The sequence below is a fragment of the Heteronotia binoei genome, chromosome 21 (genome assembly GCF_032191835.1).
Source record: "Heteronotia binoei isolate CCM8104 ecotype False Entrance Well chromosome 21, APGP_CSIRO_Hbin_v1, whole genome shotgun sequence".
NCBI classification, from domain to species: Eukaryota; Metazoa; Chordata; class Lepidosauria; order Squamata; family Gekkonidae; genus Heteronotia; species Heteronotia binoei.
The window spans coordinates 19062077-19077745 of NC_083243.1; the positions used below are offsets into that span (position 1 = coordinate 19062077).

The 15669-nt window shown below is 45.9% G+C and overlaps 1 protein-coding gene across 1 annotated transcript in view; it reads left to right on the plus strand.

Moving 5' to 3' along the window:
* The first annotated feature begins 8098 nt into the window (after positions 1-8098).
* SYNE2 (spectrin repeat containing nuclear envelope protein 2) overlaps positions 8099-15669 on the plus strand; it is a 407300-nt gene continuing 399729 nt past the window's right edge. Inside the window, exon 1 of the mRNA XM_060261546.1 lies at positions 8099-8181. Coding sequence (XP_060117529.1) covers positions 8103-8181 — 79 coding nt within the window. The 5' untranslated portion in view covers positions 8099-8102. The remainder of the gene's footprint in view (positions 8182-15669) is intronic.

Consider the following 15669-nt stretch of genomic DNA (forward strand, 5'->3'; position numbering starts at 1 on the left):
TATTTCTTAGTAAATTGGTCACCAGCTTGCCTTTTTTGTTGTGATGCAGAAGGAAGCAAGAGAGAGGGAGAAGGAAGGAGATGACAGCCAGTTGCTCGGGGCCTAATAGGAGCCCTCCAGGGGCCTGATTTGGCCCCCGGGCTGCATGTTTGACACCCTTGAACTTCATCATCATCTCTATCTGTCTGTCTGTCATCCATCTATCCATCCATCTTTCCATCTTCCTCATCATCATCCCTGCTTAACGGCATGTAGTTCCAGATGGGCAGCCGTATTGGCGTGAAGCAGCAGAATGAAGTTAGTCCAGGGGCACCTCTAAGACCAGCAAAGTTTTATTGAATGTATGAGCTTTTGTGTGCATGCAAGCTGCTTCAGGTACAATGAAATGGGAGCTACCAGTCCATACATATAGGTTACCAGTCCATACATATAGGCAAATAGCATAAGAAGGGCTTTTTTTGGTAGCAGGAACTCCTTTGCATATTAAGCCACACACTCCTGATGTAGCCAATCCTCCTGGAGTTTACAGTAGGCCCCGTAAGAAGAGCCCTGTAAGCTCCAGAAGGATTGGCTACATCAGGGGTGTGTGGCCTAATATGCAAAGGAGTTCCTGCTACAAAAAAAAGCCCTTAGCATAAGCAAAATAAGACGTGTTGCTAACAGGTTCTTTTGCATTCCATTTTCCACAGTTGTGTCCAGCAGTCCTTTTATTATCTGTGAGCAAATAAAGGAGCGCCCTCAAAGATCATTGGCATGAATGCTAAACCTTCACCCAATCCCTGCTGACCTCCCTGAGCTTAGCCAATGAGAATACACCCTGCCCACTCCTAATCTGCGTAACTCGAGTTCTCTTTCTTAGTCATGATACAGCATGACGGGAATTTTGGCAGTTGGTTCTTGATAACTGCCTACCTGCAATCTTTAAATGAAATTACAGGCTATCCATGATCTTTCTGCAAGCAAAGGATTCTCTGCTCTGGGATCTTCCACTGTGTCGTTGAGGTCTGGTGAAAGATTCTCTGCACACCCCCCCCCCCCCCCATTCTAAGCTATCCAGCAGCAAGGCTATTTATAAGCGTGGCAGTCTTCCAAGGCAAACATATGGGACTGACAAGACTCTTTCACTTTTTGGAGTCAACAAAACCTTGCTCTTTTCTGTTTGACTGATAAATCAATACTTCTTCCCGTGTTAACAGGCACCACTAACCTTCCCGTTGTGCCAGAAACACGTCTACCTTTGTTCCAGTGATTTCTTTTGTTAAAGAGGTCACTTTCTCACCACCACAGTTTTTTATTTTAAGCCGTGATAATAGCTAAAGCAGTGTTATTTGATGTATAGGGTACCGGTATCTAACACAGATATATAACAATCCAGGTGGGAAGCCGTTTTGGTCTGAAGAAACGGAATAAAGTTAGAATCCAGTGGCAGCTCTAAGACGAGTAAAGTTGGATTCAAGGTAATGCGCTTTTGTGTGTTCAGGAACACTTCTTCAGATATAATGAAACAGAAGATAAGCATTCAAATTTATAGACAGAGGACATCAGCCTCAGGTTTTCTTCCATTTCATTATATCTGAAGAAGTGTGGATGGATAGATAGGTAGATATGATAGATAGATAGATGGATAGATGGATGGATGGATGGATAGATGGATAGATAGACGATGGATGGATGGATGGATGGATGGATAGATAGATAGATAGATAGATAGATAGATAGATAGATAGATAGATAGATAGATAGATGATATCGCTTTACTCTGCTCTGGTAAGACCTCATCTGGAGTATTGTGTTCACTTTTGGGCACGCATTTTAAGAAGGATATAGACAAGCTGGAACGGGTCCAGAGGAGGGCGACAAAGATGGTGAGGGGTCAGGAGACCAAGTCCTATGAAGAAAGGTTGAAGGAGCTAGGGATGTTTAGCCTGGAGAGGAAGCGGCTGAGAGGTGATACGATCACCATCTTCAAGTACTTGAAGGGCTGTCATATAGAGGAGGGTGTGGAATTATTTTCTGTGGCCCTAGAAGGTAGGACCAGAACCAATGGGTTGAAATTAAATCAAAAGAGTTTCCGGCTCAGCATTAGAAAGAACTTCCTGACCGTTAGAGTGATTCCTCAGTGGAGCAGGCTTCCTCGGGAGGTGCTGGGCTCTCCTTCCGTGGAGGTTTTTAAACAGAGTCTAGATTGCCATCTCACAGCAATGAAGATCCTGTGAATTTAGGGGAGGTGTTTGTGAGTTTTCTGCATTGGTCAGGGAGTTGGACTAGATGATCCCGGTGGTCCCTTCCAACTCTTTGATTCTATAGAGATAGATATAGACAAATAGACAGACAGATAGATAGATAGATACACCCCCCCCATGTGTTCTAAAGCCATTAAATGGCTTTGTGGTGTAATGGTCAGACTAGGATCGGGTATAATCGCTGTGTGGTATAATGGTTGGACAAGGATCTGGGAGACTAAAGTTTGAATCCCTACTGTGTGTGAAGCTTGTTGGGTGATCTTGGACCCGTCACTCTCCGCCGCATCTACTTCAAAGGGTCGTTGTGCGGATAAAACAGAGGTGGGGAGAGACTGATAGGTAACAGCTTAAGCTCTTTGGAGGAAGGGCAGAATAAAAACGGATGAAATAAATGATTCAATCAGTTCTGTTGGTTTTCCAGTGGCATTTCACTAGAATTCATACAGTTTGAGTTCATTATAAAATCAAGACTTTTTCTATCAGTGTGAAATTTAGCACAGAGAATTTGCTGTGTGGCTGACTATCTGAGTTATATAGGTCTAGAACATCTTGCCTTCATCTTGAAAGTTCTCGGACGCAGCAAAAACATACTTTCATTTTCACAGTTTTCTTACTTGCACTCTGTCAACAAATTAATTCGTTTAAGTATGGCAGAGATCTTGCCCTAAATGATTTGGTGGAAATCTGCTAATTCAGAAAGGTATTAAAGCTCAAAGTTCCTACTTGGAATGAACACCAGAGGGCCAGCAAACAGGGCAGAAAACGGAAGGCCTTCGCCTGATCTTGTCTCCTAGCATGAGGTTTCAGGGGTTTAAGGCCTCTGGCCTTTTAAAATAATCTTATGGGGAATTTAAACCCCCCCCCCCCACATACTTAGGGTTGTCATCTCTGGGTGAAGAAATATCTGGAGATTTTGTGGGTGCAGCCTGGGAAGGATGGGTTTAGGCAGAGGTGGAATTCTGGCAGGAGCTCCTTTGCATATTAGGCCACATCCCCCTGATGTAGCCAATCCTCCAAGAGCTTACAAAAAAGAGCCTTGTAAGCTCTTAGAGGATTGGCTACATCGGGGAGGTGTGGCCTAATATGCAAAGGAGCTCCTGCTAGAATTCCACCCCTGGGTTTAGGAAGGGGAGGGACTTCAGTGAGGTATGACGTAATAGAGCTGACCCTCCAAAGCAGCCATTTTCTCTCAGGGAAACTGATGTCTACTGCCTGGAGATCAGTTGCGACAGTGAGGAAATCTCCAGACCCCGCCCTGGAATTTAGCAATCCTAAGGGATTTAATTTCAGAGATCTTTCTGATTCTCCGCTGGCTGCTGCTAGTATTGCATTCAATGAAAAGCCTTTCATTTGAATGAGTGTAGTCCCTAACAAGCCCTGCCTTACAAAGACCATACCTGCTTTATGAAAAGCTTAGCAAGTGCTGTGGTTCCCACAGACAGGGGTGGAATTCTAGCAGGAGCTCCTTTGCATGTTAGGCCACACACCCCTGATGTAGCCAATCTTCCAAGAGCTTACAAGGCTCTTTTTTGTAAGCTTTTGGGGGACTGGCTACATCAGGGGGTGTGTGGCCTAATATGCAAAGGAGCTCCTTGCTGGAATTCCACCCCTGCCTACGGGCATATATTGGGGAGTCTCCATGGTGCTGATTTCCTGTGTGCAGATGGTTTTTGCGTCTGTCCTTCTGCCATTGGAAGTGGTACAAGCCAGAAAGGACCTCTGCTATATATTTTCAGGAGTGTAAATCAGCTTTAAGGGCTGGCCTACAGATGCAGCTGAATTGCATGGTATGCTTTCTGTAGACAGCATTCACTGGAGAGCCAGTTTGGTGTAGTGGTTAAGTGCGCAGACTCTTATCTGGGAGACCAGGTTGATTTCCCACTCCTCCACTTGCAGCTACTGGGATGGCCTTGGGTCAACCATAGCTCTCACAGAGCTGTCCTTGAAAGGGCAGCTGCTGTCAGAGCTCTCTTAGCCCCACCTACCTCACAGGGTGTCTGTTGTGGGGGAGGAAGGTAAAGGAGATTGTGAGCCGCTCTGAGACTCTGCGATTCAGAGTAAAGGGCGGGATATAAATCCAATATCATCATCATCATCACCACCACCCCCTCCTCCTCCCCCTCCTCCTCCTCCTTCTGTAGCAAGCCCCACAAAAGCCATGATTGAATGCTGTTTCATGAAAAATGAACTCTCTGCTGAAAGAGAACCAGCTTATCAAAGCAAAGGGGGCTGGGGACTAGCTGCTTCCCTGAGGAGCTAGTTTTCTGCATTTAGGAGAATTGCTTTTTTTTTTTTAACTTGCTGAGCAATGACTAATGTAATTCCCTTGCTGTAAGTTGTGATGCGGTACTGTCTAGGAAAAATACTGTAATTCTGCTTCAAGTGTAGATTGAATGCTGAAGAAATAGTTTTGCGTAAGAGTTGCTGGCAGCACTTGGTACTACTGATCTTAGTTGTACACCACTTGTGTGTCCAAAAATAAATTAAAGTCTCTGTTTAACGTTAAAAAGAGAAATTGGAAGCCAGCAGTACAAAGGCCTTAAAAAAAACTGCAGTTTTTTCCTTTCTTTCCAGGAGGCCTCTGGCCTGGTTCATAGCAGTGTGTTGCTATGAATGTTCTGTAATTTATATGGGAAAGTCTTGGCACGTAGAAGAGAAAAAGAAAAAGTTGCAGCATTCTTGATGGGATCATAAATAAATAGTCTGGGGCCCTCTGCGGAAAGGGAAGATTTCACAATAGAAGTGACTGCAGTTGCTTTACAACACCTTTACAAAATTAAGATGAAGATGGAGATAAAGATGATATTGGAGTTATATCTCGCCCTCCACTCCGAAGAGTCTCAGAGCGGCTCACAATCTCCTTTACCTTCCCCTCCCCCACAACAGACACCCTGTGAGGTAGATGAAGATATTGGATTTATATCCCGCCCTCCACTCCGAAGAGTCTCAGAGCGGCTCACAATCTCCTTTCCCTTCCTCCCCCACAACAGACACCCTGTGAGGTAGATGAAGATATTGGATTTATATCCCGCCCTCCACTCTGAAGAGTCTCAGAGTGGCTCACAATCTCCTTTACCTTCCCCTCCCCCACAACAGACACCCTGTGAGGTAGATGAAGATATTGGGTTTATATCCCGCCCTCCACTCCGAAGAGTCTCAGAGCGGCTCACAATCTCCTTTACCTTCCCCCACCCCACACAACAGATACCCTGTGAGGTAGATGAAGATATTAGATTTATATCCCGCCCTCCACTCCGTAGAGTCTCAGAGCGGCTCACAATCTCCTTTACCTTCCTCCCCCGCAACAGACACCCTGTGAGGTAGATGAAGATATTGGATTTATATCCCGCCCTCCACTCCAAAGAGTCTCAGAGCGGCTCACAATCTCCTTTACCTTCCTCCCCCACAACAGACACCCTGTGAGGTGGGTGGGCAGGAGAGGGCTCTCACAGCAGCTGCCCTTTTGCGGACAATCTCTGCCAGAGCTATGGCTGACCCAAGGCCATGCCAGCAGGTGCAAGTGGAGAAGGTGCAAGAAGATATTGGATTTATATCCCGCCCTTCACTCTGAATCTCAGAGCCTCAGAATGGCTCACAATCAGTGTTCCCTCTGAGTTAGCGTGAGCTAGCTCACAGATTTTTAGCCTTCAGCTCACACATTTTTGTCTTAGCTCAGAAAGGATAACCCCAGAGCACAATAATTTATGTAGTCACTCATCACTTTAATGCCAGCAGATCACAACTTTAATGGCAATAGATCACAAAGTAGAATTTTTGCTCATAAGACTCTGCAGCTTAGAGGGAATACTGCTCGCAATCTCCTTTATCTTCCTCCCCCGCAACAGACACCCTGTGAGGTGGGTGGGGCTGAGAGAGCACTCTCAGAAGCTGCCCTTTCAAGGACAGCTCTGCCAGAGCTATGGCTAACCCAAGGCCATTCCAGCAGGTGCAAGTGGAGGAGTGGGGAATCAAACCCGGTTCTCCCGGATAAGAGTCCACTCATTTTACCACTACACCAAACTGGCTCATTTTAACATATGCATAGGATTGCCAACTCTGAGTTGGGAAATTCCTGGAAATTTGGGGGAGGATCCTGGGGAGGGCAGGGCTTTGGGGAAGGGCGGGAGCCCAGCGGGTATAGGAGGCCATAGAGTCGACCCTCCGGAGCAACCAGTTTCTCCAGGGGAGCTGATCTGGAGCTAGTACAATATGGTGGTTATGTTGGATTAGGAATGAGAAGACCCAGGTTCGAATTTGCACTCTGCCATGAAAGTTTGCTGGGTGACCCTGACCCTGAGCCGGTCACAGTCTTGGAGCCTATCCTACCTCATGGGATAATGGTGAGCAAGGTTCCCTCTAAGCTGCAGAGTCTTGCGAGCAAAAATTCTGTTTTGTGAGCGACTGGTATGAAAGCTGTGAGCTATTGCATAAATTCGTTTGCTCAGGGGTCATCCTTCCTGAGCTAAGACAAAAATGTGCGAGCGGGAGGCTCAAAATCTGTGAGCTAGCTCACGCTAACTCAGCTTAGAGGGCATACTGGTGGTGAGGATAAAATTTAGACATGGCGAATGATGAAAACTCCTTTGGAGCATGCCAAGCAGACGCTGAGTTGTGGCCCCTTGTGAAGCAAGGAGTTCCACGACTCAATTGTAGACTGTATTTAAAAAATCCCCCCCCCCCCAAAAGGTCCACTTGTGTTTTATTATGAAGGATGGCTATTTTTAAAGTCTTACACAGGCGAGTCAATAGAGACCAAGGGGGGTGCATTTCTCCAGGAAGCGTTAAGGAATTCCAGTATGAAACAATTCCTAATAATAAACCGCTGCGGAGCTGGGCACCGGCCACAATAGAGAGTGGTGCAAATTTATTGCTTTTTTTGTGTGCTGGGGGAAGGTCAGATTGGTTTTGGCTTTGATTCATTTTGATTTAAGGAAACCTCCCAAGTTCCTTTCTTTTCTTAAAAAAAAAAAAAGTAGTAGTTTTCCTGGCTACTAGAACCTGAAATCGCACACATGTTTGAAAGAGGCAGTCTATAGTTGCTGGCCTCTCTCTCTCTCTCTCTCTCTCTCTCTGTGAGTGATTGATGAGGTTGGTTTCCAGAAAAAAATGAGCATTTCAGGGTTGAGAAATAAACTGTTGCAAATGGTATTTGCAGTGGTGGGAGAGATGCCGTGGTCTCTAAGATACAGATAGTGCGAGAACTATCGGGCTCTTTACGCCAGCCAAACATCGTTTTCTTTGTTACACTTCAATTGTCTAATCTTTTGTAGGCTCAGCATCTTTTTGTGTCGGCCTGCTACAATTATTGCTGAGCAAAAAAAAAAAGTCTGTAAAAGAAAGGATTCAATAAAGTTTCAGGGAAGAGAAAGGAAAGAGATCTCCCCCGCAAGGTAGATAAGAATTCATTGGTTGAAAGCTACTGGAGGCTGGAACAAGGCTCTGTTGAAGATGATATTCTGAGGTTTGGATCTTTCTCCCTCCCTTCCATTCTTCATCTCGGATTTTTGAATTCTGATCTGTTTCCTCTTTTACGGCCGCTGGTTTCCCAGAGCTGGAGGCTAGCCAGTTGTTAGAAATAGCCTGTCTGTAGGAGCCCTGAAAGAATAACCGATGTTACGATTCAAAAAAAGAAGGCGTAGTAGTCTGTGATCCAGATAATCTAAGAAAACAGTGTCCTTGGAAGCCAGAAGGAAGCCCGTTGCTCCTGTTAAGACTATGGGGCTTTTTATTTTTTACTAGCATTTGTTTTAAATGTGAAATCCAAACTGCTAAGCTTTTTTTTTTTCCTTTCTTTTTTTAACCTCCTGTTTCCAGTTTGGTGGTTGAAATGAGCTTGCAGACTCTGTAGACCGGAGAAACATGGCTTCTCTAGAAATATCTCCTGCCACTGAAGACCAGCTGTCTACGGACATTGACGATCTCCACTATTCACTGCAGGGTAAGTTTTGTGCGTGAATTTAGAGCCAGCTTCTGGGTTTCACTGGAACATTAGAAGAAACTTCCTTTTGGCACCAAGTGGTGGAATCAATTGATCAGGGAAGTGGCGGTTCTCTCCGTTGTTGGTCTCTGGATATAACCGACATTAACGATCTCCACTATTCACTGTAGGGTAGGTTTTGTGCGTGAATTTAACTGGTATTGTAAATTATGGAACACAACACAGAGCCTGTAAAAGCAATGCTTTAAGCGGTGGATTCCTTTAAGTGGTGGAAAACTAGTCCCAAGTGAGATTAATAAAAGGGAACACAGGCTGTGGCAAATCAAATGCAAGACTGTGATCAGGCAGGCAAAAAAGGACCATGAGGAGCATATTGCAAAAAACATAAAGACCAACAATAAAAATTTCTTCAAATATATTAGAAGCAGGAAACCAGCCAGGGAGGCAGTGGGGCCCTTGGATGACCAAGAGGTAAAAGGATTACTGAAGGAGGATAGGAAAATGGCTGAGAAGCTGAATGCAATTTTGCCTCCATCTTCACTGTGGAAGATGAGAAGTGTTTGCCCACTCCAGAACCGCTAATTTTGGAAGGGGTGTTGAAAGACCTGAGTCAGATTGAGGTGACGAGAGAGGAGGTCCTACAACTGATAGACGAATTAAAAACTAATAAGTCACCAGGTCCGGATGGCTTACAACCAATAGTTCTGAAAGAACTCAAAGGTGAATTTGTGGATCTCCTGACAAAAATCTGTAATCTTTCATTGAAATCTGCCTCCGTTCCTGAGGACTGGAAGGTAGCAAATGTCACCCCCATCTTTAAAAAGGGTTCCAGAGGAGATCCGGGAAATTACAGGCCAGTCAGTCTGACTTCAATACTGGGAAAGTTGGTAGAAACCGTTATCAAGGACAGAATGAGTAGGCACATTGATGAACACAAGTTATTGAGGAAGACTCAGCATGGGTTCTGTAAAGGAAGATCTTGCCTCAGTAACCTGTTACAGTCCTTTGAGGGGGTGAACAAACGTGGACAAAGGGGACCCAGTAGATGTTGTTTACCTTGACTTCCAGAAAGCTTTTGATAAAGTTCCTCATCAAAGGCTCCTTAGTAAGCTCGAGAGTCATGGAGTAAAAGGACAAGTCCTCGTGTGGATCAAAAACTGGCTAATTAATAGGAAACAGAGAGTGAGTATAAATGGGCAATCTTCGCAGTGGAAGACGGTAAGCAGTGGGGTGCTGAAGGGCTCAGTACTGGGTCCCATGCTCTTTAACTTGTTCATAAATGATTTGAAGTTGAGAGTAAGCAGTGAAGTGGCTAAGTTTGCAGATGACACTAAATTGTTCAGGGTTGTAAGAACCAGAGAGTATTGTGAAGCACTCCAAAGGGATCTGTTGAGGCTGGGTGAGTGGGTGTCAACGTGGCAGATGAGGTTCAATGTGGCCAAGTGCGAAGTAATACACATTGCAGAAATGTGTATTGCCAAAAATCCCAGCTACAAATACAAGTTGATGGGGTGTGAACTGGCAGAGACTGACCAAGAGAGAGATCTTGAGGTCATTGCAGATAACTCACTGAAAATGTCAAGACAGTGTGCGATTGTGATAAAAAGGCCAACGCCATGCTGGGAATTTTTAGGAAGGGAACTGAAAACAAATCAGGCAGTATCATAATGCCCCTGTATAAATCGATGGTGTGTTCTCATTTGGAATACTGTGTACAATTCTGGTCACCGCACCTCAAAAAGGATATTATAGCATTGGAAAAAGTGCAGAAAAGGGCAACTAGAATGTTTAAAGGTTTGGAACCCTTTCCCTATGAAGAAAGGTTAAAACGCTTGGGGCTCTTTAGCTTGAGAAATGTCGACTGCGGGGTGACATGATAGAGGTTTACAAGATTATGCATGGGATGGAGAAAGTAGAGAAAGAAGTCCTTTTCTCCCTTTCTCACAATACAAGAACTTGTGGGTATTCAATGAAATTGCTGAGCAGTAGGGTTAGAATGGATAAAAGGAAGTACTTCTTCACCCAAAGGGTGATTAACATGTGGAATTCACTGCCACAGGAGGTGGCGGCAGCTATAAGCATAGCCAGCTTCAAGAGGGGATTGGATAAAAATATGGAGCAGAGGTCCATCAGTGGCTATTAGCCACAGCATATTATTGGAACTGTCTGAGGCAGTGATGCTCTGTATTCTTGGTGCTTGGTGGTGGGGGTGGGGGCGCAAAGTGGAAGGGCTTCTAGCTCCACTTGTGAACCTCCTTTTTTTTTTTGCCACTGTGTGACACAGAGTGTTGGACTGGATGGGCCATTGGCCTGATCCAACATGGCTTCTCTTATGGCAGTGGGTGTAGTACAGCCAGGAGATCCATAGCTTGTCTGGCAGCCTGAAACTCTGGCTCTTTTTTTGTGGGAGGATAGGTTTTTATTTTGGGGGCTGAGAGTACTGTGACTGACCCAAGGTCACCCAGCTGGCTTCAAGTGGAGGAGCAGCAGAAGAAGATATTGGATTCATACCCCCTCTCCACTCTGAACCTCAGAGAAGATCACAATCTCCTTTAACTCTCCCCCCACAACAGACACCCTGTGAGGTAGGTGGGGCTGAGAGAGCTCTGACAGAAGCTTCCCTTTCAAGGACAACCTCTGCCAGAGCTATGGCTGACCCAAGGCCATTCCAGCAGCTGTAAGTGGAGGAGTGGGGAATCAAACCCGGTTCTCCCAGATAAGAGTCCGTGCACTTAACCACTATACCAAAGTGGCTCTCTGTAGGGAATTAAAGCCATTTCTCCAGATTAGAGTTCACTGCTCTGAACCACTGCTCCAAACTGGCTGTCTTGGAAGACCTCTCTCTGAGGAGATCGAGATGGATAGGTGTGTTAGTCTGCCTGCAGCAGCAGAAAAGAGCAAGAGTCCTAGCAGAGGAGATCAGGTATTTAGTAGATTAAGATAGGTAACTGTGTTCGCTTGTCTGTAGCAGTAGAAAAGAGCAAGCACTTTAAAGACTTAACAAAATCTGTGGCAGGATAGGAGGTTTTTGTGAGCCGCTGCTCACTTCTATGGAGACAGATCCAGGTTGGTAACCATGTTGATCTGTCTGAAGCAGCAGAAAAGAGCGAGAGTCCAGTAGCACCTTAAAGACTGAAGGAAATTTGTGGCAGGCCAGGAGCTTTCTTGAGTCACGGCTCACTTCTTCAGATACTTAAGTAGACAAGACTGACCTTGAAGGGCCAATGGTCTGATTCAATGTAAGGCAGTTTTGGTTGACACCAGCGGTGGAATTCTAGCAGGAGCTCCTTTGCATATTAGGCCATACACCCCTGATGTAGCCAATCCTCCAAGAGCTTACAAGGCTCTTTTTTTGTAAGCTCTTGGAGGATTGGCTACATCAGGGGTGTGTGGCCTAATATGCAAAGGAGATCCTGCTAGAATTCCACCCCTGGTTGATGCCTTAGTTTGGATCCCTGCTCTGTCCTGGAAGCTTGCTGGGTGACTATGGAGCAGTCACCTCCTTTCATTTTTTAATTTTGCCCCCCCCCCCCTCAAAAAACATGTAGATTTGGTCCTGTAGATGGACCACTGGTCTGATCCAGCAGGGCTTTTCTTATGTTCGTATCAGGGGAAGGCCTTGACCTCCATACCCTGTTGTTGGCTCTCCAGAAGAACTGGTTGGCAACTGTGTGAGACAGGATGCTGGACTAGATGGACCATTGCTTTGATCCATCAGGCTCTTCTTATGTTCTAATGAAGGACTCTGGGCCTTGTTGCTGGCTGCCCAGAGGATCTGGTTGTCCTCTGTGTGAGACAGGATGCTGGACTAGATGGACCACTAGTCTGATCCAGCAGGGCTCTTCTTACATTCTAACGAAGGCTTCGGCCTCTCTGCCCTATTGTTGACCCTCCAGAGGAACTGGTTGGCTACTGAGTGAGGCAGGATGCTGGACTAGATGGACCACCGGACTGATCCAGTGGGATTCTTATTCATCTTATTCTTTAGCTGAGTGAAATCCTTGGGCTTTTTATTCCCTCTTTTAATATTTTTTTCTAGCTTTATTCATTTGTAAGACCAAACTGCACTTTAGGCTTATAGAGATTGTTTCTGTCTCCTGGGCTGTTTGCTGCAGTGCAGCTCTGTTAGTGAAATTAAAAAAAAATTCTTAGAAAGGTGACTTGTGCCAGGTGCAGTTGCTTTGCCCGCACCACTGCCCCACCCTCCTCCTCCCATGGAAACAAACTGATAGGTGCCAGCCGTGGGGAAACAGACAGGTAACACATTCCACTGTGATTCATGGCTTTGTTTCTAAATACTTTCAGCTGCTATGCAACAGGGTTAAGCAATGGGAAAAGTCTAGCCAAGACTCTTCCTTTGCCTGGTTGACAAGAGATATTCAAATCAAATCTGGGTGGTACCTCTCCAGGTGGGGCTAACATGACTGAATGCTCCTTTGTTCTCAAAGAGGAAAAAAAAAGCATCCTTGCATTAAAAATCTAGATGTCGAAGAGAAGGATGGGACAGAACCAGTGCTCCCTCTAAGCTGTGGAGTCTTGTGAGCACAAATTCTACTTCGTGAGTTACTGGTGTTAAAGTTGTGAGGTAATGCATAAATTAGTTTGCTCAGGGGTCATTTTTCCCAAGCTAAGAGGGAACCCTGGACAAAACTCTTTTTCTCTGTTTTTGTTTTTTAAAATCTAGGAAGGGGGTTTCAAAATGGAGGTACTTTTAATCAAGTAAGTTCTGCCTCTGGGATGATTTAGCACAATAGAAGCAGAACTCTGGATTTGAAGGACATTGCCCCAAAAGAGGAAAAATTCCTTGCACATAGAAAAAGCTGAATCAAAACCGTTTCCTCAGTCTTTTAACTGGAGTTTCCACTATGGTAGATAGTTTTAGGCAGGGGTGGAATTCTAGCAGGAGCTCTTTTGCATATTAGGCCACACACCCCTGATGAAGCCAATCCTCAAAGAGCTTACAAGGCTCTTTTTTGTAAGCTCGAGGATTATTGGCTACATCGGGTGTGTGGCCTAATATGCAGATTTATTATTTATTATTACGGTACATAACCAATGAAAACAATTTAAGAAGCCAATCCATTCAAATCAGACGTACAAAGTACTCAAACATTTAGGCACGGTTTTTACAGTAGAATAAAAATATTCAAAAAAAGGGAACTTTGCAAAATTTTAAAATATACAAAAAGGATAAAATCGGTCTACTTCAAAGTCCCTCCTTTACAAAATCATCACAAATCCTCCTGGCAGCCGCCAGAAATCTGGTGCAATCATAAGTAAAGACCTAATATGCAAAGGAGCTCCTGCTAGAATTCCACCCCTGGTTTTAGGTGGGTGGCCATGTTGGTCTGTAATAGAAGAACAAGATTCGAGTCCAGTGTGCACATTAGAGGCCCGCAAGATTTCCAGGGTAGAAGCTTTTGGGAGTCAGTTCTCCCTGCATCAAAGATGAAGGGAACGTTGACTCTTGAAAGCTGGCACCCCTGGAAATCTGGCTGGTCTTCAGAGCAGGCCTCAGATTCAGCAGGAGCTCACAGGAGCTCCTGAACCTTTCTGACGGTTCCCCCTCTTCCTCCCCACCTACCTTGTCCATTGAATAGTAGGTGCGACAGCATAGCAATCCCTGGATTAGGAGAGTGGGCAGGCAGCCAGCCACCAGGAGCTTTGCCACACCCCCAGTAACCCTCATTAACCCCTGGAGAAGCCCTTTCTCCACTTCTTATGTGATTTTTGGGTGGTGGGTGGCTTGCTGGTCTTTTGACTGTGAGGGGGGCAGCCAAGGAGAGCCCCAGGCAAGCGAGGCCTGTTTGGGCTGACTGGATCTATAGCCAGCCCAAGGAGGCCTCACTTGCCTGGGGCTCTCCTTTCTTGCATTGGGTTGCTTTTGGCTGGGGCGGGCGGCATATGCTAATGAGTTATGCTAATGAGCTCTGCCACCTATTTTTCTACAAATCGACCCCTGCTTCAGGGTGCTACTCGAATCTTGCACTGTAGTTTCTAAACGTGAAGATTTTGTGCTAAGGGGCAGCGCTGTATATCTGAAGATGAAGAATGTAATGCAGCATCAGCCACGAAGGCTGCACATGCTTTATGCCAGGGATCTGTTGATCGTCCGACCAACAGGAGGAGGGGAGGCAGATCTGCTTTCTGCTGCTTCAGCGCAGACAAAGATTAAGGGTGCAAACCACTTGATGAAGATCCATAAAATGCAAAATGTTGGTTCATGCCTTGACAGTGTGCAGGGGATGGGAGGTAACCTTTGAACCTGTACTTGAGTTGTTCCATCTGAACCTGGCAGACACACTCAGCTATTACTGCTTTAAATCCCACCCTTGGGAGAGCCAGTTTGGTGTAGTGGTTAAGTGTGCGGACTCTTATCTGGGTGAACCGGGTTTGATTCCCCACTCCTCCACTTGCACCAGCTGGAATGGCCTTGGGTCAGCCATAGCTCTGGCAGAAGTTGTCCTTGAAAGGGCAGCTGCTGTGAGAGCCCTCTCCAGCCCCACCCACCTCACAGGGTGTCTGTTGTGGGGAAGGAAGGTAAAGGAGATTGTGAGTCGCTCTGAGACTCTGCGATTCGGAGTGGAGGGCGGGATATAAATCCAATATCTTCATCTACCTCACAGGGTGTCTGTTGTGTGTGCGGGGGGGGGAAGGTAAAGGAGGAGTCGCTCCAAGACTCTTCGGAGTGGAGGGCGGGATATAAATCCAGTATCTACATCTACCTCACAGGGTGTCTGCTGTGGGGGAGGAAGGTAAAGGAGATTGTGAGCCGCTCTGAGACTCTTCGGAGTGGAGGGCGGGATATAAATCCAATATCTTCATCTACCTCACAGGGTGTCTGTTGTGGGGAAGGAAAGTAAAGGAGATTGTGAGTCGCTCTGAGACTCTTCGGAGTGGAGGGCGGGATATAAATCCAATATCTTCATCTACCTCACAGGGTGTCTGTTGTGGGGGAGGAAGGTAAAGGAGATTGTGAGCCGCTCTGAGACTCTTCGGAGTGGGGGGCGGGATATAAATCCAATATCTTCATTTACCTCACAGGGTGTCTGTTGTGGGGGGGGGAGGTAAAAGAGATTGTGAGCCGCTCTGAGACTCTTTGGAGTGGAGGGCAGGATATAAATCCAGTATCTTCATCTACCTCACAGGGTGTCTGGTGGGGGGAGGGGAAGGAGATTGTGAGCCGCTCTGAGACTCTTCGGAGTGGAGGGCGGGATATGAATCCAATATCTTCTTCTTCTTTAAAGAGGGGAAATCGCCCATTAAAATAAAATGGGGAGCCTAGGTTGAGGCTGCATGAACCATTTAATGGTGGGAAGGAAAAGTATACTCTTTCCATAGCCTGCATCAGCTTTAAGATGGTTGAGTGTAGGGAGAGAGGCAAAGCAGGGCCTCCTTGGGAGTAAGCCCAGTTTTATTCAATCGGGCTAATTCCTTAGTGTTCTTGGGATTGCAGCCTTAATGTCTACACTTGGAGCTAAAGCAGCA